Below are 25,928 nucleotides of genomic sequence, written 5' to 3'. Positions count from 1 at the left end.
ATTGGGCCCAGGCCTTGGCCATGTTACACCTTTTTAAATACTGAGCTTCTGATTGCTCTGCTGCCTCCTGCATTCCCCCTACCAGAGCTTGAACCCACAACCTGGGCATGTGCCCTGACTGGAAATTGGAAACAGTGACCATATGGTTCCTGGGCCAATGCTCAACCACTGAGCCATACCAGCGGCAGGATTGGCTCTGTTTTGATCCCTGTGGCTGTCATATGGTGAGGCTGGCCAGGGTGTTGGGTGAGTGCTGGCTTCTCTGCCTTTTGAAATCCAACGTTGAATTAGAAAGTTTTCTCCTCTCTGATTTCACACTATTCCCCTTCTTCAATCACCTTGTGTTTGTCTTTAAAAATGGGCTCAGCTGGCCACCATGGCTCAGTGGTTGAACATTGACCAGGAGGTCATGGTTCGATTCCCAGTCAGGGCACATGCCCGGTAACATGTTCGATCCTCAGTGTGGGGCATGCAGGAGACAGCCAATCAATGATTCTGTCACATCATTGATGTTTCAATATCTCTCTCCTTTTCTCTTTCCCTCTGAAATCAATAAATATATATATTAAAAATGGACTCAGTTGAGAGCATGAAGATCCTCAAAATCCTGAAAAATACTGAGTTTCTGATCGAGTGGTTGGAAAGGTGATGAAAACTGAAAATTACTGCATCTGTGTCTGCATTCTGTTGACAAAGGTGGAGTTGGAATAGGATGCTTGACCCTAGAAGTATGGTAGGATTATGGCTAGGATTAGGATTAATGTGAAGCCATTGGTACAGTTTTACTTAGGTGCATTATGTTTAGCTTGAAATACATAAACTCGAGGCATCACCATTTGAATTTCAAAAATAAAATTCTTACATTAAATTGTCGGTTCATAAAAATTAGAAATGATTTTTTTTCAGCTTTCTTTTCTTAGTGTCCAGGCATAGAAAACACACTTAATATTTGTTGGAATTTGAGCTGTTAGATATGTTGCAAACACGTATATATTATCTAATACATAATTAATATATATTAGATAATACATATTAAAAGATTTCAGGCATCTAGAAGTGATTTGGTGTTGGATGGGAAGATCGGCACATAATAATAGTCCTAATAATTGCTACAATTTATTGAGCACATACATCAGATACTGTGCTAGGCATTTTAGTTACATAATCTCAGTTAATCTTTGAGAGAATACTAGGAGATGGTAGCCTTTCACTTTAAGAGAAAAAGCACCTGTCAGCAATCTGCACTTTTTGTTCCATGTGTATTGTTGATAAAGCCAATGAGGGAGCCAGTTACTATTGCCATATGATCTCTTTCCTGCCACTGTGAACTTTCTCATCATCTTAGAGCATATGAGGTTTGTTTAAAGTGGTATTGAGTTCTTTATGTTGAGAAGACTGAAGGGGACAAGTCTACTATTGCATATCTTTTTCTTCCCAAATTTACCAGCCCCCATGGTAGTATAACTAACTAAATCATAACTAACTAAATCTGTACAGGAGCTCCCAGCAAAGTCTAAAGATCAAAGTTGAAAGAGGATATCGAGCTCCCTCCCAGATCCCTGGGGCACTGTGTCTGTGGACACAGCCACCAGATTAGTCCTGGAGGAGTGGCTCTTTAAGAAATAGGACTGAAGGTAAGCTCATCACCTCCAGAGGTTTGTTGTCTTTGGAAACAGCATTATTACTATTAGGTTATTTAGGGGAAAAGAAGGAGAAAAATAAAAATAAGGAACAACCCCTCAATGATTGGTTTTTAACGCAGTATTTGCAGCGTTAACCCCCCCTCCCCCCCCTTCTTAGAATTGCTGAAATAGTTTTGCAAAGAATAGCCTCCATGTCCAGGTCTCTCTCTCCTTTTTTTCACACTGCATTTGAGCAGCTTGCACATTGGTTGAAGAATCAGCCGTGAAGTCTGTGGTTTCCTGTGCACATTTCTAATAATATTTATACAGGCTCTTTCTTAATGAACCATATAAATATTTATCGTAAGAACCATCTTTTGATGATGAATAGGGGCTAAAAATCAGTCCGGTTTACGCTGGGGACTTGGACAGGCGGCTTTGCTGCCCTTTGAAGCGTCCTGTGGCTGAAGAGTTAGGGATGGCTCAGGACTTGTGGGCAGTGCACTTGAGTTTCTCTCCAGTATCTTTCTTTCTCTTGGCCTCCTCCGTCCATGTCCTTATTTTTCTTTGCCTGACCACTCTCTCCATACCCCCATCAGGTTTGCCTTTTAGAACATTCATCTTTGCCTAAAAAGAATGAGGTGGGACCATTCGTAAATTGTGCTTTGGAGCTTTATCCACTCAACCTCCAATCCCAGCACCTCTGCTTCTGTGCTCAGTGACCTTCAACAGCTATGTCGTGGAGAACCTGTCTCCTCTACTGGAGAATGGGCTCATCGTGCTGATCTCACACGGTTGTTAGAAAGATGCAATGAAATCACATGGGTGATTTGCAGAGCAGAGCTTACTACATGCTAGCTGTTGCTGCACTTGCTGTCGATATTGTCATTGGAGAAGTGGTCAAACTTGTTTTTTAATTTTAGGTTGGTGTTGTGGAAAGAGCCCTAAGGCTTACCCTAAGAGACAAGAGTTCAAATATGGGTGCTGCTATTTAATGTTGGTGTGACTTGGGCAAATTTCTCCATCCCACTGAGGTGTCACATGGGCAAGGACTCACCAACTCGATTGGGTTTTAGTCAAGAGAGGTTCACACGTGTGAAAGTGCCAGACACACAGCAGGGTCCTAATCCTTTAAAAAAAATTTAGTAAAGGGAATAATGTTTTCCATTTGCAGTGACTTTATCTTTGGAGCCACAGAGGCACTGGGATACAGTTCAGAGTCCAGGACTCCTGCAGATGGAACTTCTGACCCAGGAACAAAGGGCACAGAGTGAGTGGGAAGGCAAGGAAAGCCCTTTGGCAGAGTTTGTGTAACTCCCAGGGTTCAGTTACAGGGAAGCTGCCCAAGGGCTCGAACCTCTCTGCTTTCCTGCTTTCAGGGTCCATGTCTGGAAACAATCAACAGAGATCACTTAAAACTATAATACTGGAAAGCATGGTGAACCCGAAATATTTAATTAGGATCTGTTTCTTAGAAAAACATGAACTGGGAGGTGTGAGAGAGCCATGCTGGGAAGATAGGAGCCCTTTTCCTGTGGGTTTGACTCTTCACGACTGATCTTTGGTAATACGATCTAGAAATGATGGTTTGCCAGAGAGGCAGCGTGGCGTGGGGGAAGGGTCAGTCTCTGAAGGTGAACAGCCCGAGTTCTGAGTTAGCCTATCTGAGACAAAGTAGGCAGGGTCCCCCAGCAGAGTGCTTGGCCATTTGATAAATGGAGGGGTGTCAGGGGTGTAGCATCTTGAGAAAACGGTAGGGACTGTGGAGCCAGAGGGAATTGGATTGCTGTCAGCTATCTTACTTACTAGTTGCATAACATTCTGGAGTGAGTTTCTTTCCCTGTCTACAACTCACTCTCCTCATCTGATTATGTTCAGGGTTAGTGTCAGAATTAAAAGTGGGAATGTATAAAAAACAACTGGGTGTCAGACTTGGGATCTCTGTATATAGTCATATATATGTCACTGAAAGTGTATCAAGGACGGTGTGTTCAACTCTCCCATGAAAATTGCAGTAAGGTGTTCCACAGGCTATTTCTGAAAAATCCTATGATTTTTCTTTTGAAGGGCAGACATTAGGAGAGAGTTCATGTTCAGGTCAGTATGTCAGTGAGGTCAATAAGTCCTCAATGCAAATCAGATGAATTTTGGAGGATTTCCATGGCAGATATTAATAGGTGCCAACCATGGACATAGAAATATTTTAAAAACGTTACCATAGAATATGGTATTTCATGATTTACACAGATCCTGAGGAAAATTGCCCCAGTAAATTAGTTGTCTTAATGTTGTTGTAAGTAGTTTTTTTTTTTAAATTGTTTTATGTATTTTTGTAGGATATTTCCCAAATAAATTCTAATTTTAGAACAGTTAAAAAAGTGGTGATGTCAACAAGCTGCTTAGCACAGCAGAGACCTACAGTGAACATGGCACCTTTGATGATTTCCCTAAGGACAGGTGACCTGTCGGGTTCCTGTGGTGCCAGGCAATGGGCTAAGGGGACAGCCGTGACCCCAGCAGCAGTGCAGTGAAATGATTAATGAACCAGGAGAGGTGAGGCCTCCCCTGAAGGGTGGGCTCTTTCCTGTTTAGCAAAGAGATGGGTCTAAATGCTGAAACTGCAGAGTGGAAATCCTCCTCCTTGGATTTTACTGGAAATAAATCAGGATGTAAAATGGGACAGGGGGAGGGGTGGGAGGAGGGGTTACAATACTGTACTCCCTGCAGGGGAAGCCAGAGTCAAAGGGAAGAGGAACCTAGGTGTGAGGAAGTGGGCCCTAGGCCCCCTTCTTCTCCCTCCTCCCTCCCCCCTGCAGCAGAATCTCTCTTATGTTTGGGATTGGCAAGAGTGGAGACAAGTCTGGATGGTGGCTAACCAGGTCTGTGTCAGCAAGAATGTTTGTATTCTTCATTTTCTGTTGATTTCTTGTTTCTCCCTGAAGTGCTTAGAGTAGTCTTTGGAATGTTCTAGCCAAGGGCAGAGAGTTGTTGGTAGGCTAAGATCAGTGTTAAGGAGCAGCACCCCAGACCCCTTCCCAGTGGGGCTGTAGGAAGCTAAGAGAAGTAGGATGTGTGTGTGTGAGAGCAGTAGGGAGGTGGACCAGCCAGCTTGGCCAGCCTTCGTCCTTTTCAAAGATAATGACACGGAGGAAACTCTGAACTGGGGCACTGTCCCATTTTGTCCCTCATTGTATCCTGAGTTTTGAGCTGGGTGCCTGGCACAGTCCGCATTTCTTCAAATTGCAGCTATCATTCATTGCAAGACACATCGTTATTTCTGTTACTGCTAAGAAAGAAAAAAGGCTACCAATGAATTGTATGACGCCATTGATCATCAGGTTCAGTCTGATTTTGCAGAAGAAAAATGAGTGTTTAGAATTTAATAAAATGTAGCTATAAGCATCCAATAAATATTTGTAATTGGATGACTGAAGCACGTAGATATTAGAATCAAGACAAAACACTATTCCATCTCAATACAACTTAGGAATGCAAACTGTATTAAAACATGAATTTGTTCATCCTTGTCTTCTATTGATTCAATGATTTAGTCATTCACTCAGTAAACATTTATTGGAAACGGATTATGTACCAGACCCTGTGCTAGGAGCTGGCAATGTGGAAATCAATAGTTCCCTTTGTCAGGCTCAGGCCCGTAAGGGAGATGGATAAGGAATTTAAAAAAAAAAAAAAGGCGCAATTCTGAGTGGTAAGTTTCCACAGAAAGTAGGGACACAGCGGCCTGGTGGCTGCAAGGGACAGAGAAAAGCAAGGAGATCTTCCCTGAAGAGATGATGATGGAGCCAGATCTTACAGTGTGGGTCTGTGGTCACCAGGCAGGAGGAGGAAAGAATTAGGGAAGAGCAGGTCTGAAGTGATGGGCAGTTGGGCAGCAGTGGGATGCACTTGGGAATCTATGAGGAGTTTTGGGATGTCTTGAGCTGGGGGTGAGGATGGGCAGGACGGGGTTGGACACAGCTGGACAGCAGGTAGCAAGAAGCTCCTGGAAGCCTGAGATGTGATGCTGAGAGCCTGGGACTGTGTATCAGCCCTGAACCAAAGGTGGCCCACCTTCCCGAGTCCTGAGGGAAGGAGGAAGGTGGGGCCATGGTGATCTCTGCTTCAAACTGAGCAGCTCTGCTTTGACCTGCTTCATTTAAATTTTCTGAGAAGTGTCTTGAAGAAAAGATGTCACCGTTGAATGAGTGAAGTGAAGGAAAGCATGGTGTGAATACTGGTGCTGCTAGTCCTTTGGGGCTCCTGGAGGGTTGTAAATGAGGGGGAGAAGATGAGGAAGCAGTGGGCTGGAGCCTGAGAGTTGTTCTCTGAAGCTCTGATGACGGTAGCAAATGTTCTTACTATAGCTTCCCCGTTTTTCTCTCCATCTGCCAGCCAGCCAGCCAGCCAGTCAGCCAGCCAGCGGGGCAGGCCCTGCTGGGAAATCTTTGTGATAAAGTCAGAAGCAGTTGCTTTTAATGAAGCTGTTTTTGTCTGGAATAAATATCCAGGAAGCAGTAAGCAAACATCTGCTGGCTGGCTTCGTTTTAGTGTCCCCCAGTGTGACGTTGCCCAGGAAGTGTTACCCTTTGGAAGGGGAAGGGGCACAGAACGCTGCTGCCCTTGTTGAAATGGGACTCTGGGTGTTAGGATTGCCCCAAGCTCACCGGGGGAGCTGTAGCATGTTAACCAGCATGGCTGTCTTGGGGCAGGGGGTGGGGTGGGCTTGTTCCAGTTCTTTGAAAGCCAAATATGGCACATGAAAGCCTCTCTGAGATTTCTGTCCTGTGGGCTGATCTGACCAAAGGGACTTGGAGTGGCAATGAAGGCGAAGGCATTCCAGAGTGTCCTCCAGTCAGATTTCCTTGTACCTCCCAAGGGGTCTGTAAAGAAAACAGATTCTCTGCAGATTCCTGGTCCTGCCTCCGGCGTGGCTGCTTCCCAATTCGCAGTCTCTTCATTGCAGGACTGCAGGATGTTTGCCTCTTCTCCAGACCTGTACTGCCAGCTGTTAGAAACACAGGAAAGAGCGGAGACTCAGGAGCTCACAGACCTGGGACTGCGGGCCCGGGGTGCCCCTGAGGGCTGCTGGCTAAGTTCCTTAACTTCTCAGAGACCTATTTCCCCATCAGGATAATGTGCATGGTCATAATAATGCACATTTACTGTTCTTAAGCATGTGGACTTAGCATTAAGAGAAAACTTATGTACTTCTTGGAGCCTCACCTTGATCACCTGTAACATAGAGATTTGAATATACTCGTCTTGGCCCAGTCGGTATGGCTCAGTGGTTGAGTTTTGACCAGGAGGTTCAATTATGGTTAGTACACATGACAGGATTGTGAGCTAGATTCCCAGTAGGGTGCCTGCAGGAGACAGCTAATCAATGATTCTTGATGTTTCTCACCCCCTCTCTCCCTCTCTCCCTCTCTCCCTCTCTTCCCTCTCTTCCCTCTCTTCCCTCTCTTCCCTTCCCCCTCCCCCTCCCTCTCTCTCTCCCCCTCCCTCTCTTTCTTCCCTTCCCTCTTCCTCTCCGCTTCCCTCTCCCTCTCCCTCTCCCTCTCCCTCTCCCTCTCCCTCTCCCTCTCCCTCTCCCTCTCCCTCTCCCCTCTCCCCTCTCCCTCTCCCTCTCCCTCTCCCTCTCCCTCTCCCTTTCCCTCTCCCTCTCCCTCTCCTTCTCCCTCTCCCTCTCCCTCTCCCTCTCCCTCATTTTCTCTCTCTGAAATCAATACAAAAACATTTTAAATATAATCACCTTGGAGAATCCTAGTGTGGAGTAGAGGGAGGTTTGTGCTTTTCACAGTGCTTGGCACATAATAGATGCTCATATAATTATTTATGTGAATGATTGTGTAGATGAAGTTCCCATTCAGTATCATGGCCACTGTCCATGTTTTGACAAACTCAGTAAGAATAAATGCATATCAGTTACCTCCATATTCTCAATTCTCCTATAATCCTTTACTTACCTTTATAGTACTTTTCACTTGGTATCATAACTTTGCTTAAATAATCATACAGCTGTTCATAAATGTTTCACATCTGACCTTCTCCCAAGAATGGAAATTCTGTATCTGGGAAGATGCCTGTCTTGTTCACCCACCACCTAGCTCATGCCTGTTACCATACTGTTAGCACTCAACATTTTTGGGGGGTGAATAAATCATAGAAGGCCACCAGTTTGTTAGCTGCACCCCTTTCATTTCCACTTTCAGTAGGTCTTGAGCCTGACTTTGCAGACCCTCTTGGTCTTCATGTGGTTTGCCTTTGATCCCCGTAGGCCAAGAGAACGCCATGCCTGGTGGAGATCAGGAACCAGGGCGCTACTACGTGGGTGTGGATGTTGGGACGGGCAGCGTCCGTGCAGCTCTGGTGGACCAGAGGGGCAGCCTTTTGGCTTTTGCAGATCAGGCAATTAACAAATGGGAGCCTCAGTTCAACCATCATGAGCAGTCCTCGGAGGACATCTGGGCCACGTGCTGTACTGTCACCAAGGTAAGACCATAGCTGCGGTGCTCCCTCCTCACATGTGCTTCTGCTGAGTGTGTGGCGTGTGTCCACCTGGCTCCAGGGACAGTGTTGGCAGTAACTTCAGACACAGGCTTGGCCTTGCAGGAGCTGACATTCTAGTAGTGACAGAGACCAACAGCCAAGCCAAACAGGACATGATAGGTGGTGGGAGCAAAGTGATTGTGACTGGTGCTGAGGAAAGGGTTACCTCTGAGGGGCATAAGGTAGAGGGGACAGGGGATGGGAACATGCAGGCATAGCATGGTCAGGCATGACCTAAAGTGGAAGAAGTCACTGATAATCATCGCTAACATCTGTGCTTCACGTGTGCCCATGTGGTACAAAACGTGTTAACATGGATTATGTAGTTGAATCTTCACAAGGAGGCAGGACCGGAACCTAAGCACTCTGATTCCAGCACTGCACCCTTAGTCACTGGGCTGACCTGCCTTCCAAGCAGACAAGTGAAGGGAACCTCATTTTGTTCAGAGGTAACAGCATGTGCAAAGGCACTGTGGCATGAGAATATGGTGTGTTTTGAGAAAGCAAGGAAGTTGGGCAAGTGAGGAGCAACTCAGTTGTGCTAGGCAGATGTTTGCCTTGAGCGGCCTTGGATTGGAATCAGCTTGCTGGCTTGAGGAAGGAAGTGATGCTGGCCAATGCTAGTTCATTTTTAGTTTCACTTGACTATTCAGTTTTATATCCTGGTGATCATAAACAACAGAGATTCTTTCCTCCCTATTTTCCAAAGGAAAAAATGAAGTCCTGGGTCCTCTCTTTTCCTCCTAGTTTAGTTCCTCAAATATTCATGAAGGGCTTGGCAATTTACAATTCACCCTTCTATCTGTATTGATCAATCTGTTTAAACTTTAATGAGCCCTGGGCTCCTGTTAGTGCTCCAGGAGAAGATGGCAGAGAGAGGAGGTAGGAGTGGGCGGCACTGGAGCAATATAGGAATAAAAGAAGGCACATCTTCTCTTCTGCCTGTTTAATTTTCCTCCACCTCCCCCCTCAGCCCCACCATGGTGAGAATCTTCTGTGTATTGCCCTTGGGCCTCCTTTGTTCTTCTAACATATAGCCTTCCTTGCCATTAAGGAAATTGTCAAGAAGAAAATGTAATCCCCCAATGAAAAGCTACTTTAAGAAAGGTCTGCTCTAAGTACAGTACAGTTTAATGGCAGATTTTAATCATCTCTCAGTGGCAGCCAGCTCGCTGTCTGTGTGGGCCCCTTAGCCACACGAATGCTGTGGGCACTGGTCCTGAGCGAGGCTCTTTTGCTACAGCAAACCTGGATGGAGCTGCTCCCCTCCTTAAGGAAGGAGGCATCTGTATATTAGCCGCAATCACAGAGCACCAATTCTAGAGCCAGACTGCCTGCATCGTCATCCCAGTTCCAATGTTTATTAGCTTATCATCCTGTATCTCTCTCTCTTGAGGTCTGTGGTGAGGATGCAATGAGCTGGTGCATATGCATTGCCATCACAGTGCCTAGAAATGCGTAAGCACTTCGTTTCCTGTGGCAATGAGGATGAGGAAGACAGAAATGAGGGGGATGGATTTGTAAGACAAAATGTACTTAAAAGTCAAAGTTAGTTAGGAAGGCACACTTCATAGGAGCAGTCACTATCCACCTCCTGGTTAGGGTTCTTTCTATGAAAGATCCTGAGAAGCACTGGACGAGGGCAAAGTGCAACATAAAATCCATTTTGACTTGTTGGCTCTGTTTTCTCAAGAACGTTAGAAAGTTAAGAGCTTGAGAGCAGTTGTACTACGTCCTTCTCTCTAAGTCATTCACTTGGTTTTCCCCATAGTCAAGTTAATAAAAGAACAACAATAATGGATGGTGACGATCATAATGGCAGCTAACATTTCTTGGGCACTAATTAGGTTCCAGGTACTATGCTATCATCCTCATCCAGGTATCTTATAAGGGAAGCTTAGGCGTTACTTCATTTTATCTGTATGACAGCCTCTTTTTTAAAAAATTAATCCTCACAGAAGATATTTTTCCACTGACTAGAGAGGGCGAAGGGAGGGGGAGAGACAGAGAGAGAAGCGTTGATATGAGAGAGACACATCAATTGATTGCCTCCTGCACATGCCCCCACCTGGGGTCAGGGATCGAGCCTGCAACCCAGGTACAGTGCCCTTGAATGGAATCGAAGCCAAGTCCCTTCAGTTTCTCTGTCCACTGAGCCAAAACTGCTAGGGCTGTATGACAACCTCTTGATATAGTTTTTATTATTCTCTGTTTTGGAGCAGGAAGAAATGAACTTTGATGAGGTTATGTAACCAGCCCAAGGTCACATGACTGATATGCACCCCACCCCCACGCTCTGCCTTTTGCCTTTCTTTCCAGCCTCCTCTCACCCTGCTAGGAAATGTATGAAGCCACCTGAAGTATTTTGAATTAGCCACTCACTGTGTGGAAAACCTTGAGCTTCCTGTGATGGTTGTACTACCTACATTGAATTACAAGTACCCTTGCCTGGCTGTCCACTTATGCAGAATATGTGTGCACCCCCAGCAAGGGTGATATCTTGTTTATCTTTATTTCTCTAGAGTTCCTCACTTGTAATATGCTCAGTTCATATTTGTTGAGTTTATCAATGAATGAAATGTCTCTGTTTTCATTATCTGGAATGTTCTTCTCTTACCTCCTTTACCTGCCCAACTCCTTGGTATCTTAAAAAAAAAAAAAAAAAAAAATATATATATATATATATATATATATATATATATATATATATATATATATATTATTGATTTTTCACAGAGAGGAAGGGAGAGGGATAGAGAGCTAGAAACATCAATGAGAGAGAAACATTGATCAGCTGCCTCCTACACACCCCCCACTGTGAATGTGCCCGCAACCAAGGTACATGCCCTTGACCGGAATTGAACCTGGGACCCTTGAGTTTGCAGGCCGACGCTTTATCCACTGAGCCAAACTGATCAGGACTCCTTGGTATCTTACAAGGTACGTTTAAGTCTTGCTTGTATATTAGCCGCAATCACAGAGCACCAATTCTAGAGAACTGCATCGTTATCCCAGTTCCTGACCAGTTCTTCCCTTGCTTGTCAACCTCCGAGGAAAGAGGGTGAGAAGGCCTCTCTGTGGCCTCAGAGGCCACCACCTTCACATGTCTCCTTACTGGCCCTTAACAGATTGCATTTAAGTTGGTGACTTGTTTGGTACCTTTTAAACCATGAGCTGAGCTCTTGGGAGAGAATTGTCCTTGTAGCCCTGCCACAGGGGTGGGGAACCTTTTTCTGCCAAGGGCCATGTAAAATTACCAACTTAAAAATTAGCCTGCTGTATTTGGTCAAACATTTCATTAATTCACCCCTGATGCCTTGGCACGAGCCAATTCAAATGATTTTCTCAACTGACCGTAGCGTCCAACACATGGCCTGGAACAGATTTTGTGCTCAATAAATGGTTGTTGAATTAGTGTTACTTAGAGTTAAAAACAGACCATTAAAAAAACATTCTGGTGTCCCTCATCTTATTGAAGTGTCACAGTGACTCTGTGAGACAGATTGCCATTCTTCTTACTTGACACTTGAAGATAGTGAGGCTCTGAAAATAATAAGTGTTAGAGACAGGACTGGACCCCTAGGGAGATGGCTCCAGCTCCTCTTCTCTCTTCTCCACTGGGATTGGATAAATCAGCCAGGGCTATATATATATATATATATATATATATATATATATACACACACACACACACACACACACACACACACATATATATATATATAAAACACATATATATTATATATATAATATATATATATATTTTATTTTAAATTAACAGTTGACATGTAATATTACATTAGTTTCAGGTGCAAAACATAGTTATTAGACATTTATGTACCTTACAAAGTCCTCCCCCAACAAGTCTAGTACCTATGTGATATCGTACATAGTTATTCCAATATTAGTGACTACTGGAGGCCCAATGCATGAAATTTGTGCAAGGGGCTTGGCCCTCGCTGCCCCAACTGGCCCTCGCAGCCCCAGCTTCATCTGGAAGGTCATCTGGATGGTCGTTCTGGTGTTTGGTCTAATTAGCATATTAGCTCTTAATGACACAGGATATTACTTATGCTCTACTTTATCCCTGTGACTATTTTTATAACTAATAGTTTGTACTTCTTAATTCCTTTCACCTTTTCACCCATCTCCCTAACCCATATTCATTGAACCCTGTTTTATTTGCAATCATCCATTTGATTGTCATACAAGTTGGGTAGGGAAGTGGTTATTCCCTTTTATCTTTGTAAAGAAAAACTGATACCAGAGACTTAACTGACTTCCCCCTAAGTCACCTAGGGCAGGCCATAGGTGATAAGCCTAAAATTGGATAGGATAAATATGTGTACCTCTCCACATCTCTCCATTTCCAACACAACATACCTTCGGCGTTTGTCTAGATTCATATGAGAACCTAACCAATTTCCTCATGTATGCTCTTTCCCTTCCAGTCCATTCTTGTTCTTGGAGGTGGATGATTCTCTCTCTCTCTCTCTCTCTCTCTCTCTCTCTCTCTCTCTCTCTCTTTTTTTTTAATATGCTAACCTGATCATGTCGCTCTTTTGCTTATGACTCTTTAATACCATTTGGATAGAACTGAAATTCCTTAACATGGCCTTCAGCCCTTTAGGGCCTGCTTTCACCATCCTTTTCTGTCTCCTCTATCGATGCCTCTGTCATCTCTGAATCCCAGCCACCTTCTCCTGCCACGTCCTCAGTATGAGGTGCTCCCTCCGGCTTCTCAACTCTCACACATGTGCTTTCTTCTACCCGCCCATTGCCAACACATTTAATTCCTGCTCATCCTTAGAGCCACACTATCCAATGCAATATTCACTAGCCACGTGTGGCTATTAAGTTCATTACAGTGAAATACAATTTATTTAAAAAAATTTTTTTAAATATAAAATTTGGTCTCTCAGTTGCACTAGCTATGTTTCAAGCGCTCAGTAACTATTTGGCTGGTAGCTACTGTGTCTAACATCACAGGACAGACCATTTCCCATTGCAGAGAGTCTCGTGGACTAGAGCTGCACTGCCTTTATGTTTGGAAGTCGGGTCTTCAAGGAAGAAACCTTTCCTTGCCCAATATCACCTCCAGATTGAGCCCTGTTTTATTTGCAAAATGTTTTCACAATATCTTGTAATTTTCCTTTCTAGATAGAACATTCACTCTTTGATGAATCATTCACTCTTTGATTAATATCAAATAATAAAATCATTGCATAAACAAATAAAACGACAGAATAAAGAATAAAGCCATTTATTTTTGGGATTAATTATCTATCTTCCCTAACAGATTTTATGATTCAGGAGGGCTTTTATGTTCCCTATCGTTTGTTTGCTCACCCAGGTCCTAACATACAGTAGATTCAGGGATTGTAAAAAAATGAGTGATTAAAGAGATTGTGACCTCCCTACTCCCAGTCAGTGGAGAAAGTTTGAGGAAGGATGTAGGACTAAATGTGACTCTGGGGTACTCTTAAGAGAGGACGTTCAGAACCGGAGAAGTGCGAGATGGTTTGAGCGCCAGTAGGAGGAAGAAGGGAGGCTGGGAGTAATGGTAGGGGCACACCTGGCTAGCTGGTTCTGAGGCCCATAAGGGAGCTTTTTGAGAATCTTCCAGAATTTCAGAGTGACCAGCAGCAGATTCAAGATGGCTTGCTGGGAACAGGCACTACATTCATGGATGCCAGAATGATTCTTCTAATGAAGTTCTGGGGGCTGAGATTCCTTTGAACTGTCAGCTCTGGGAGGCTTGTGTTCTTCTTGTTGGCATGCACAGGTACTTAATAATATCTGCTTTACAATGAATGGCTAGATTAGAATGTTGGTGGAGGAATAAGTAGAAGGGGGAGGATTGAGAGACTTAAGAAGAAATATCTAACAGGATTTGATGACAGTGGAGAGGAACGAGGTAGAGGCAGTTTCAGAGTTTCTGTTCTTGGAAGAATGTTGGTGTCACTGACATAAAAGGAAGGATTTGGCCTATATTTCCCCACCTTATCTTCAGGGACAACACCACACCTCAGCTAGGATGCTGTGCAGGTGATGATCCAAGATCGGCTTGATTCATTTACTGAGCCACTAGAGGAGATTCTGTCAGATCGAGAACCCCCAGGGGCCCACCTCTGGGCCTTCCTTTACACTGGCTTTCTCCAGATTTCCAAACGGTCAGATCCCCAGGTCCTTCAAGTATTTCCTCAAATCTCACCTCTCAGCAACCACCTCTTCCTTCTCCAGCATTACTGATCTCCGACGTATCACTTTCTTGTATATTATACATACACTATATAATTTATTTGGTTTGTTAGCTGTTATCTACCTCTATTAAAATATAGTCTTCAAAAGAGCAAGGAATTAAAGAAATATAATTTGCTTTCCATTGTTTCCCAAGTACCCAGAGGAGTTCCCAGCCTTGACCTTAGAAGGAGGCTGATTACATTTGCCAACTGACTGAATGAGTGAGTAATTGAATAGTGTAGGCAACAGGGAGCGATGGGCCTGAAGGAATCAGGGCTCAGGGATTGCATAGCCCCACACATGCCCCCAGAGCTGACAAAGGCCTTCACATCAAGATTTAAAAGAACACAGGACCAGCCACACAGAACTCTATTGCAAGCTGGATTCTGTCTGTGGGGCCCCAGGTTTTGACCCCATCTCCAAATAGAGCTCAAGATAAAACCAGGTATGCCTCTGACCTTCCAGCTCTTTCTTTGGAAACCACTATCTCCCCACCAATATGGCAGAGCCTGCTGATCTAAAACATATGCTGGGTTGAACTGGTTCCCACAGTCAGAACAAAGCTATGTACAATCCCTTCTCCAAATATTTGTTTGCTGCCCCATAGCTACGAGTTGACAGTTGCTAGACATGGACCAGGTTACCAAACCAAGTTGTTGTAATTGCCTTCTCTGGAAATTCTCTAGAAGAGCAATGTGCTTTCTCTCTAGCCAGGGAAATTCCCTTGATGCCAAGGCATTGGGGTGAGTTTACTAGATTGCTTTCTTCTTCCATTTATAACAGTGTAGAAAAGAATCCTCAGGTCAGCAGGTCAAGTCCCAGGGGCCTTCTGGGTAGTGTGACCCTGGCGGCCTTGATTCTGAGATGTTGTAGATAGAGGTGGGGTTGTAGGGTGGAATGGTCCCACTCTTGGGTAAGCATGATGATAAGGCATTTCCATATAAAATTGGGAAAATTAGAATGGCTCCCCAACAAATCAGATGTAAATGCATGTCACAATTTTTCCAGTTCCTGGTGATAGGTAGAGATGGAGACACCGAACCTTTGTGACCAAAAGGCCTCAGTTAGACTGTGGAAGGAACTCTTCAGAAGGGATTCATAAAATAGATTGAAGGGAGTGTTTGCTTTGCTTCTACTGAAATCTTACTGCCATCATGATTCTTAGGAACATTTGAGTCTATCCACTTTTTTTAATCACTATCCTTTTGCCTATCATTTATATATGTGCTTACATGACACAGAGAATATACTATAATCTATATAATAAAAGCCTAAGTGACCGTTAAGGTGGAATGACCAGAATGACCTGTCACCATTGGTGTGCACTGACTACCAGGGGGTACACGCTCAATGCAGGAGCTGCCCCCTGGTGGTCAGTGCACTTCCACAGAGGGAGCGCCACTCAGCCAGAAGCCTGGCTCACGGCTGGCAAACACAGCAGCAGTGGCAGGAGCCTCTTCTGCCTCCGTGGCAGCACTAAGGAACAGTGAGCTGAGCAGTAAGGAGCGAGCAGGTGGGCAGTAAGGAGTGAGGGATCCTGGATTGTGAGAGGGATGTCTGACTACTGGCCTGGGGATTGGGCCTAAGCTGGCAGGCAGACATCCCCCAAGAGGACCCAGACTGCGAGAGGGTGCAGGCCGGGCTGCGAGACCCCCCAGCCCTCCAGTTTATGAATTTTTGTGCACTGGGCCTCTAGTTTATACATAAAAATGATTCAATTGAACAATCAATGAGACATTGAGTGGGTTTTCCATCCTTTACATTTATTTCTTATACTAGTAGCCTTGTGCATGAATCCATGCACCGGTAGCTCTCTGTGAGGCTTGGCTGCTCTATGCCTGCTGTCCAGATGCTCTCCGCAGCCCAGAGGTTCATCTGCAGCTGGGTGCGGAACACTTGCCTCATCGAAGGTTAACAAGGCAAGGATTTCTCCCCACACACACCCCCGGCTGCTCTGTGCTCTCTGCCCAGAGGCCCTCCAAGGCCGGGATGGAACACTTGCCTCGTCACGGTGGTGACAAAGCAAGCATTCCACCAGATCTCTCACATTGTCCACTCTCAGTGGCTGCCCCCCTGGGACTGGGGGACTCTGGGGCTGAGAGGAATGGGTGTCGCCATCTTGTGGCTATGGGCGCCACCATCTTTGTGATGGAGTGATGGTTAATTTGCATATTACCCTTTTGTTAGATACAATTTACTGGTTCCAAAGCACTTTCAAACCAATTGACTCCTTTGATCCTCCCTTGGGAAATATCTTTCCCCTCAGGGAATTGAGGCTCAGAAAGGTAATGAGATTAGTGGCAGGATTAAACTGACTCACAAGTGGTAGAGTTGCAACCAGAAGGTGGCTTTTTGACACAATCTTCTAGGTTCATTTCTACTTCAAAGCTGCCTTGTGGTATTGAGTTTATTTAGTCTTCCATGTTTTCTCACCTATTTCCTCCTTTGACCAGCTGTAGGCCTGTGAGAGATGGGTTTGCCCAGTTCAGGCTGGCAGTGTCTGGTCACGGAGGCCAGTGGGGCCACAAGGCAGGTAGAAGTTAGGGCTGGCCTATTGATTCATTGATTTATGTCTTACAAATTCTAAGGAGACTTGAGACAGATAATTTATTCTAATAATGGCTGATATTTATCATGCACCAAATGCCAGATGTTGGACTAATCACCCCTTATTTTGCTGCATTTTCATGACATCATGAGGAGATATAGGTACAAGTAATAGCTTTGTGCAACCAAGGAAACTGTTTCTCCGGCTTCCCAAAGTCTTATGACTGGTAAGTGGCAGAGCCAGGCTTTAGATTCAGATTGTACCCAGTACCATTGGTTTTAACCACTATCCAGTGATTTCCAGGCCCAGATGTAAGGATGGACTTGCCAGTCAGAGGAAGCCATGCCTATAAATGCTATGGAGATGTGGCCCAGCAAGGCCAGAGGGGAATTAAAATGGCTGGAATTGTGTAACCTTTCCTCAGTCACACATAGCCAGAGTGGCAGAGCTAGGCTCTGAAACCAGGCATTTGAAACCAGGTTGACATGACGCCATGCTGCTGGACAGGGAATTGGGTTTGGTCCTCATGCTCTTGTAAGTCTAGATCAATCAGTGTCATAAAGCAGAGGGCATTCACTTGGCGCTGTGGGGCAAAGGTATTGCCAGAGGTCACTAATAAATATTCTCCCCTAGTGCACATGCCCTCTCCACAGGGTGAGTCTCTTGGGCATTAGGAAAATCTCTGATGACACAGGTGGACAATATGGTGCAATAGAAAGAACACAGGTTCAGAGTTTGAATTCTGGTTCTGCCATCTACTGGCTGTGTGACAAGTGCATTACTTGCTCCCTCTTCCCTCCCCAGTCCTCCACTTATATTTTATGAAATGGAAATATTAAATATATCTTCAGAGGACTTTGTAAGGATTAAATATGATAATGTATGTAAAGCACCTGGCACATAGTAGGTGCTCAATTCATGGTAGCATTACTTGACAAATTGAATGCTTTTTTGTTGTTAAAAATCTATAATGTGTTTAGCTCCTATATGAGGAACATGGTATATAGTAAGAATTTGAATCCTAGGTTACAAGAGTGCCATTCCAAAACAGGCAAAAATAATTATGCATTTTTAACAGAGATGGATTCTTTTGGGTTGGCTTTTGTGGGATTTAAAAGGTTTGTCAGGTTTGAAGTTACTGGGAAATGGTAAATGTTAATGATTATGGTCACTCATGTTTTTTGCAAAAAAGAAAACCATAGAAACAAAAATAAAAATTAGAGTTAATTAATCTATTATTCTACAAATTATAAAAATTACATAATGAAGTGAAAAATCTCCTATATCCTCCAACTGCCATTTCTGCTCTCAGAGGCAATTACCATTAACAATTTGTTGTGTAGCCGAAACCAGTTTGGCTCAGTGGATAGAGCGTCAGCTTGGGGACTGAAAGGTCCCGGGTTCGATTCCGGTCAAGGGCATGTACATTGGTTGCGGGCATATCCCCAGTAGGGGGTGTGCAAGAGGCAGCTGATCGATGACTCTCTCATTGATGTTTCTAATTCTTTATCTCTCTCCCTTTCTCTCTGTACAAAATCAATAAAATATATATTAAAAAAAACACAAAAAACAAAAAACAATTTGTTGTGTAAACTTTTTTCTTTTATTGTTTTTTACCTTATTGTATTGAAATGGATATCTTTCCATCTCATTTTTTTATGGCTCAACTTTTAAACCTATATTTAACAGCATGAGGTATAGTTTATACACCATAACATCTACATATATTAAATGTATAATTCAGTGATTTAATTAAATGTACAGAGTTGTGCGGTCATCATGCTAATCCAATTTTAGAAACTTTCTGTTACTCTAAAAAGTTCCTTATTTCTTTTTTTGCTATTACTGGTAGTTCTCACCGCATAGATAGATAACTTCTTATCTACTGTCTATATTTATAGTTACTCATTTTAGACATCTATCTATATAAAACCCTAATATACAAATAGACTGAATGGTGGAATGACTGGCAGAATGACCAGTCACTATGACATGCACTGACCACCAGGGGCAGATGCTCAATGCAGGAGGTGCTCCAGGCCATAGGCCCTGACTGGCAGTGGTGGCAGGGGACAGGGCCAGCAAGTGGGCATCGCCAGGCCAGCCATGGTGGGTGTGAGATGGAGCCCCGATCACCTCACCAGTCACCCCACAGATCGGTCCTGATTGTCAGCCAGGCCTAGGGACCCTACTCATGCACTGGGCCTCTAGTTTTATACAAATGAATTCATAGAAAATGCATTATTTCGTGTCTGACTTTTTTCACTTAGCATGTTTTTAAGGTTCATTCATGTTGATGCACATATGAGTATTTAGTCCTTTTCTCTTGCTATGTACTAGTTCATTGAATAGATATACCATAACTCATTTGGTTAAACCATGATGGATATTTGAATTGTTTCTAATTTTGAGTTATTATGAGTAATTCTGCTATGAATATGCACATACAAGTCTTTGTGTTGGTATATGCTTTATTTTTCTTGGATAGATATCTAGGTGTGAAATTGTTGATTTGTATAGTAAATTATATTTAAAAACTGTCAACCTTTTTTTTTTTTTTTCCAAAGTGGTTGTATCTTATATTTCCATCAGTAGTGTATGAGGGTTCCACTTTCTCTATCACCTGAGCCAAACCAGCTGGGGCTGAGTTTGTTTTGCTTTTAAAGAAATCTTTGTCTAACTGATGGTCACAAAAGATTTTCTCCTATGTTTTCTTCTACAAGTTTTATAGTTTTCATTCTTATACTTAGGAATATGATACATGTTGAGTTAATTTTTGTATATGGTATAAGCTAAGTCCTTTTTTCCCCTTCATATCATACTAGAGGCCTGATGCATAAAATCATGCTCGGGGCGGGGAGTGGGGGTGTCCCTCAGCCTGGCCTGTGCCCTCTTGCAATCCGGGACCCTTCAGGTAGGGTCTCTAGGCCTGGCTGGCGATCAGAGTCTATCAGGGCTTTCCTGAGTGTTTTTTTTTTCTTTTTTCTTTTTCTGCATCTCTTGAGATGATCATTTGATTTTTATTTGTGCTTTATCCTGTTAATATGTATAATACATTAATTTATTTATGGATGTTAAACTACTCTTGCATTCCTGGGGTAATATATGATCTTGGTGAATAATGCTGTTTAACATATTGCAGGATTCGTTTCTTAATATTTTGTTAAGGATTTTTATAGCTATGTTCATGACAATTTTTGATCTATAGTGTCCTTTTTCTTATGTCTTTATTTTGGGGGTAGGCTTGAATATCAGGGTAATACTGGCCATGTAAAATGTGTTGGAAAATGTTCTCTCTTTTACTATGTACTGAAAAAGTTTGTGTAGGAAAAATATTGTTTTTTCCTTCAAATTTTTATGTGTGTAATTTCTCAGTGAAGCCATCTGGTATTAGAGTTGTTGTTTTTTTAAAGTTTTTTTTTGTGATAATGTTATAAAAACAATTTTGATTTTTCAAGAATAAATACATTTCAACTTGTTTTGCGGCTTTGGTAAATTTTTATAGTCCCCTAGATAGATCTTGTTGTTTTTATATATGTTTTTATTAATTTCTAGAGAGAGAGCAAGGGAGAGGGATAGAGAGATAGACACATTATTGATTGGCTGCCTCCTGCACTTCCCCTCCTGGGAATTGAGCATGCAACTCAGGCATGTGCCCTGACTGGGAATTGAATCCATGATCTGGTTCATGGGTCAATGCTCAACCATTGAACCACACTATCCAGGCACAAATGGTTGTTTTTGATGATTTTTACCCCTCAGTTTTATCCTTCATTTTGTTAAGATGATTTGCTGACTTATTCATTCCACCACACCCAGAACTTGCTTCTCTAAATCTTTTTAATTGTTGTAGAATATTTCATTTTACAGATGTACTATAGTCTATTTAATGTAAAAGTTTTTCTAATTATTAAATATATTCTTATGCAGTGCTGCAGTTAACCTTTATATATAGGTGACTTTCTTTGCTTAGGCTAATAATTTGCTAAGATACATTCCTAGAAGTGGCAGTGCTGGACAAAAGTAATGCATGTCTTACATTTTAAAACATACTATGAAATTATTTTTCAAAATTTATACTACATTAGAAGGTCCACTTCTCCATATCTGGCCCCTAAGATATTATGCTATTAATCTTTTACATTTTTTTGCCATATGGGAAAAGCAAAGAGTGGTATATTTTAATTTGGTATATTTTACATTTTATTGGATTGGAATAGAGTTGGGATTCTTTCTATATGCTTTTTAACTATTTTTTTTATATTTTATGAAGTGATGCATCATGCCCTTTGGTTAATTTACAGATAGATTGGTTGTCTTTCTCTTATTTATTTATAAATCCTAATGTTGAACTTTTATTTTACGTTGTAAATATTTTTTCTATTCTATAATTCACTTTCTTCTAGTCATAATTTCTTTTCATTTTTTAAAAAGCCTTGCATTGTAATTTATATTCTTGTTTTCTTTTCAAACAGAAAGTTGTACAAGGGATCGATTTAAACCAAATCCGAGGGCTTGGGTTTGATGCCACGTGTTCTCTGGTTGTTTTGGATAAGCAGTTTCGACCTTTACCAGTAAACCATGAAGGTAGGACCATTCCTCTCCCTCTCCCTGGTGGTGGGAGACATGCTGGGGCAGACTTGGCTGATCAATCCAAAGGGCCCAGGTGGGACATGAGGGCACAGGTCTCTTACCAGTGAAAGTGAGACTTAGAGGAGAAGCATAGATGCTGGTAACCATGTCTCAGAGGATAAAAGCTTGACTAGCATTTGGTCATAGTAGGGTGGCATCAGGGGTCTGGATTCTGGAGAGACTTGGGTCCATAAAGCACAAGAGCCACCGCAGAGAGCTTGAGGAGAGGACATGGACTCAATATTAGCTCAGAGTGGGTAGTCTTGAAACAGACAAGTGGCCTGGGTGTTTTTTTTGGAAGAGAGTACCAGTGTCTAATTGTTTTGCAAATGCAGCTCCTATACAACACTCATTTGAGTGTGTGAGCCAAGTCCATTTAAAGGAACTAGAACAAGGCAGACAGGATCACATATCACACAGAAATAGGGAATAGATGGCCTGTTTTCAATGGCCAGACCAAAGGACATTCACGTTTAATAAGACTATTCTAATGAGGTTGTGACTCAACAAATGTGAAGTGTCACTTGGGTTTTCCTTCAGAAATTTTTCACAGGGAGTGAGGATGTGTCCCCTTTGGGGAATTTCTGTCAATAGCCGTAGCCTGAGGTTCAAACTCAGAAGTCTACACTGGTCAGGTAGGTAATGCATAATGATAAACTTCAAGTGATACTTTTTTTTTAATCTTCACCTGAGAATATGATTTTATTGATTTCAGAGAGAGGAAGGGAGAGTGAGAAACACTGATGTGAGAAACATCAATTGGTTGATACCCACATGGGCCGTGACTGGGGATTGAACCTGTAACCTAGGTATGTGCCCTGACTGGGAATGGAATCTGCAGCCTTTTGGTGTATGAGATGAATCTCCAGCAAGATACTTAACTTTTTAATGAGCAGAGATCATTTGGGAGTGGTGGAGATTATGATGCACCGGAAAGTGCATCTAAAGGAATGTGGCTCTAGGTGTTATCACAGTCAGTTGTTGCCACGGTAGCCATTACAGACATGTTTTGGGCTGGATTATGTTTAAGAACCCTTAGTAGTGGATACTGCTGTAGCAGCGTCTTTCTGCACTGGTGGCTGTGGATACTGGGGTACACTGGGACACCTGGGGATTGGAGCCAGGCAGATCCTGGATCTTAGCTATAGCACAGGAGTAATGATGACCTTTTTTAACTCTCTCTCTTATCTCTCTCTCCTCTCTCTCTTCTCCCCCTCCCTCTCTTTCACACACACACACACACACACACACACACACACACACACACACACACACTTCTCCTTGCTATACTTATTAGCACCTACTTTGTGCCAAGCCCTATTATTAAGTGCTGCTGGGGCTTCAAAGATGACTATGGACTGTCCTTGTTCTTTTACTGGCTCAGTTGCATTTGTCTGGAAGCAGAGACCGAAGGATGGGGCTGAACCAGCAGACCTCAGCTCAGCAGCAGCAGGCACTCTCCAATTATGACATCTGTCCAGCCATGCAGCGAGGCTTTCAGCACTTCCCTTATTGGCTTTAAGTCCAGGTCAGGTGATCGCCTATTAGGGATGCTGTAGGGGAATTCTTATTTGGGGTGGGGTGTTAGGTGTTAAAAGTTCCAAGGGCCTTAGCTGGTTTGGCTCAGTGGTTGGAGTGTTGGCCCACAGACTGACGGGTTCTGGGTTTGGTTCTGGTCAAGGGCACGTACTTTGATTGCAGCTGGATCCCTGATCTGGGTGTGTGCATGAGGCAATCAATCAATATGTCTCTCTCACATTGATGTTTCTCTCTCTATGTCTCTCCCCTTCTCTTCCACTCTCTCTAAAAATCAATGGGAAAAATATATCCTTGGATGAGGATTACAACAACAACAACAACAACAAAAGTTCTAAGAACACTTACCTTCTAACCTTCCAAAAACACATGCTGTTTTTAAAACTCTGGCTGTATATTCATGAGCCTAACCCCCCAAATTTGTATTCAGTTGGCTTAGTATGAGGGTAGGCCATCAGCATATTTGAAGCTCCCTCAGTGGTTCCAGTATTGCAGAATCACTGGGCACAGATGAAGGGACAGTTAAAACAGCAGGAACAAAAACAGTGAAGTGGCAGATGAGAGTTTCTTATCAGATCTGCTTAGATACCTGCCCTTTCTGGATCTTATCATTTCTCTCATTGTAGGCATAATTGTCTCCTGTTAACAGACCTTATGTTAAAAAAAGGTAGCTAGGTTGCGCCTCTAATTATAAGTGTTGAAAAAATTATATTTCACCTAAAGGTTAAGATGTACCCATTCATCAAATGCATCCAGCTGCAGGTGCCCCTCATAGTTTCCTGCCTTTCAACAGGTTCTATTAAGGGTAGATTTTATCTGAAATAGATTATCCTATGTGAGAAAATGGTATTAGAATTTTAAAGGTGGCTTAAAGATTCTTTAACGATTGCTGCTACCTACATGACAGTGACCGACTCTTTTTTTTTTTTTAAATACATTTTTTATTGATTCCAGAGAGGATGGGAGAGGGAGAAAGAGATAGAAACATCAATGATGAGAGAGAATCATTGATCAGCTGCCTCCTGCACACACTATATTGGGGAATCAAGCCTGAAATCTGGGCATATACCTGGCAGGTAATCGAACCGTGACCTTCTGGTTCTATAGGTCAATGCTTAACCACTGAGCCATGCTGCTGAACTGTGGTGACCAATTCTTGATTGGTTAACTGGAGTAATTGTTAAGAGCAGAGAGTGGAGTCAGGAAATTAACCATCATCATTAAAATCAAACCTACAGCTCTAACTGGTTTGGTTCAGTGGATAGAGCGTTGGCCTGGATGGAGGCTGAAGGATCCTGGGTTCGATTCTGGTCAAGGGCACATGCCTTAGCTGTGAGCTTGATCCCCAGTAGGGAACATGCAGGAGGCATCCAATCAATGATTCTCTCTCATTGATGTTTCCAATTCTCTATCCTTCTCCCTTCCTCTCTGAAGTCAATAAAAATATATATTTTAAAAAAATCAAACCTATAAAGTGGGCAAAACTGTTAGACGTTAGATGTCAACCACAAACAAAACAATAACAATAACAAAGACCCACCAAAAAAATCCCCCAAACCAAACATATTCAGTACAATAGTTTAAGAATAAAAATGGTTGCTATCTGATGAAACAGTCTCATTGTTAGGCCATTTTTGTTTTATCTTTCTTCTTTTGAAGACCAGAACAGCCCCTGGGATGGACAGTGGTACTGTGGCTACTGGCTTCCTGGGTTAGACAGTGGCACATTGGTGCCTGCTTCCTCCCTCTGTGGCCCATGAAACTCAAGGCATAACTATGTTTGGGACATCCCAGCTGTAAGAGCTCTTGGGAAGGAAGGTAACCAAGGGGCCAGGGAAGGACTTACTTCGTAGGCTACACTGCAATGGACACCTAGTACTTAGAGGTATTTGCTGGTTCACAGTCATTTTCTCCCTTCAAGTATGCCTGGAACATAAGGTGTTCACAATATTAATTGATTGCATACACGGATAAATAATCTGCCCTTAGGTAAACTGGCTACAGGCATACGCGGGAGCTCTTGCAAGTTTGGTTGCTGACCATTGCAATAAAGTGACTATGGCAATGCAGCGAGTCCCATGAATTTGCCAGCGTATAGAATATCTATGCTGTAGTCTGCTAAGTATGCACTCGCATAATATAAAAAAACCCACAATGCCCATCCCTTAGTCAAAAAAAACACTTTATTGCTTAAAATTGCTAACTGTCATCTGAGGCTTCAGTGAATTTTAATCTTTTTGCTGGTGAGGATCTTATCTTCAATTTGTAAACACGCAAAGTGCAGTAAAATGGGGCATACCTGATATAACCCAAAGGCTGCTCGTCCATACTGCCCCTGGTTCTCTTAAAATATGATAGCTTCTGGGTCTGAGCTCAGTGTGTGTAGCGCCTCCTTTCTTACTCCTTCACCTGGTGAACCAACTAAGTTAAAGCTTTATTGCCTCTTGGGAGCTCTCTGTGCAGCCTCAGGCTCAGTTAACCTAGTGCCCTCTCTGCTCCTCCTCCTCTGTTTCCCACGTCTGCCACTTCTGTCCTGGCAGTCAGCACATCACATGCTTCCTAAGGCAGGGTCTGTGGCCCCTTCTTCTTGCATCTCAGCACTGTGCGTGGCAATAGTAGCTGCTCAATAAAAGACTTAATTAATTTTTCGTGGAGTTTTTATTTGTGATTTTCTTCAAGAACTGAAAATCTATTAACTTGCCAGGTTTTTTTATTAACTATATATTTTTATTGATTTTTTACAGAGAGGAAGAGAGAGGGATAGAGAGCTAGAAACATCAATGAGAGAGAATCACCGA

The 25,928-nt window shown here is 42.9% G+C and overlaps 1 protein-coding gene across 11 annotated transcripts in view; it reads left to right on the top strand.

Moving 5' to 3' along the window:
* Positions 1-25,928, top strand: part of FGGY (FGGY carbohydrate kinase domain containing) — a 395,380-nt gene that overhangs the window by 15,933 nt on the left and 353,519 nt on the right. For 3 of the 11 annotated variants that reach the window (XM_084872970.1, XM_084872965.1, XM_084872968.1), the window contains exons 2-3: positions 7,900-8,114; positions 21,438-21,549. In XM_084872970.1, the coding sequence (XP_084729096.1) occupies positions 7,914-8,114; positions 21,438-21,549 (313 nt within the window). In that variant the 5' untranslated portion in view covers positions 7,900-7,913. Of the gene's footprint in view, positions 1-1,496; positions 1,635-2,796; positions 2,893-7,899; positions 8,115-21,437; positions 21,550-25,928 lie in introns of those variants that run through there. The other 8 variants (XM_084872973.1, XM_084872974.1, XM_084872966.1 and 5 more) reach the window with 5 other exon arrangements.

Source organism: Pipistrellus hanaki (assembly GCF_964339955.1).
Source record: "Pipistrellus hanaki genome assembly, chromosome: 2".
Lineage (NCBI taxonomy): Eukaryota > Metazoa > Chordata > Mammalia > Chiroptera > Vespertilionidae > Pipistrellus > Pipistrellus hanaki.
Note: the sequence above shows the minus strand (reverse complement) of the source record. Positions and strands in the feature narration are given on the sequence as shown.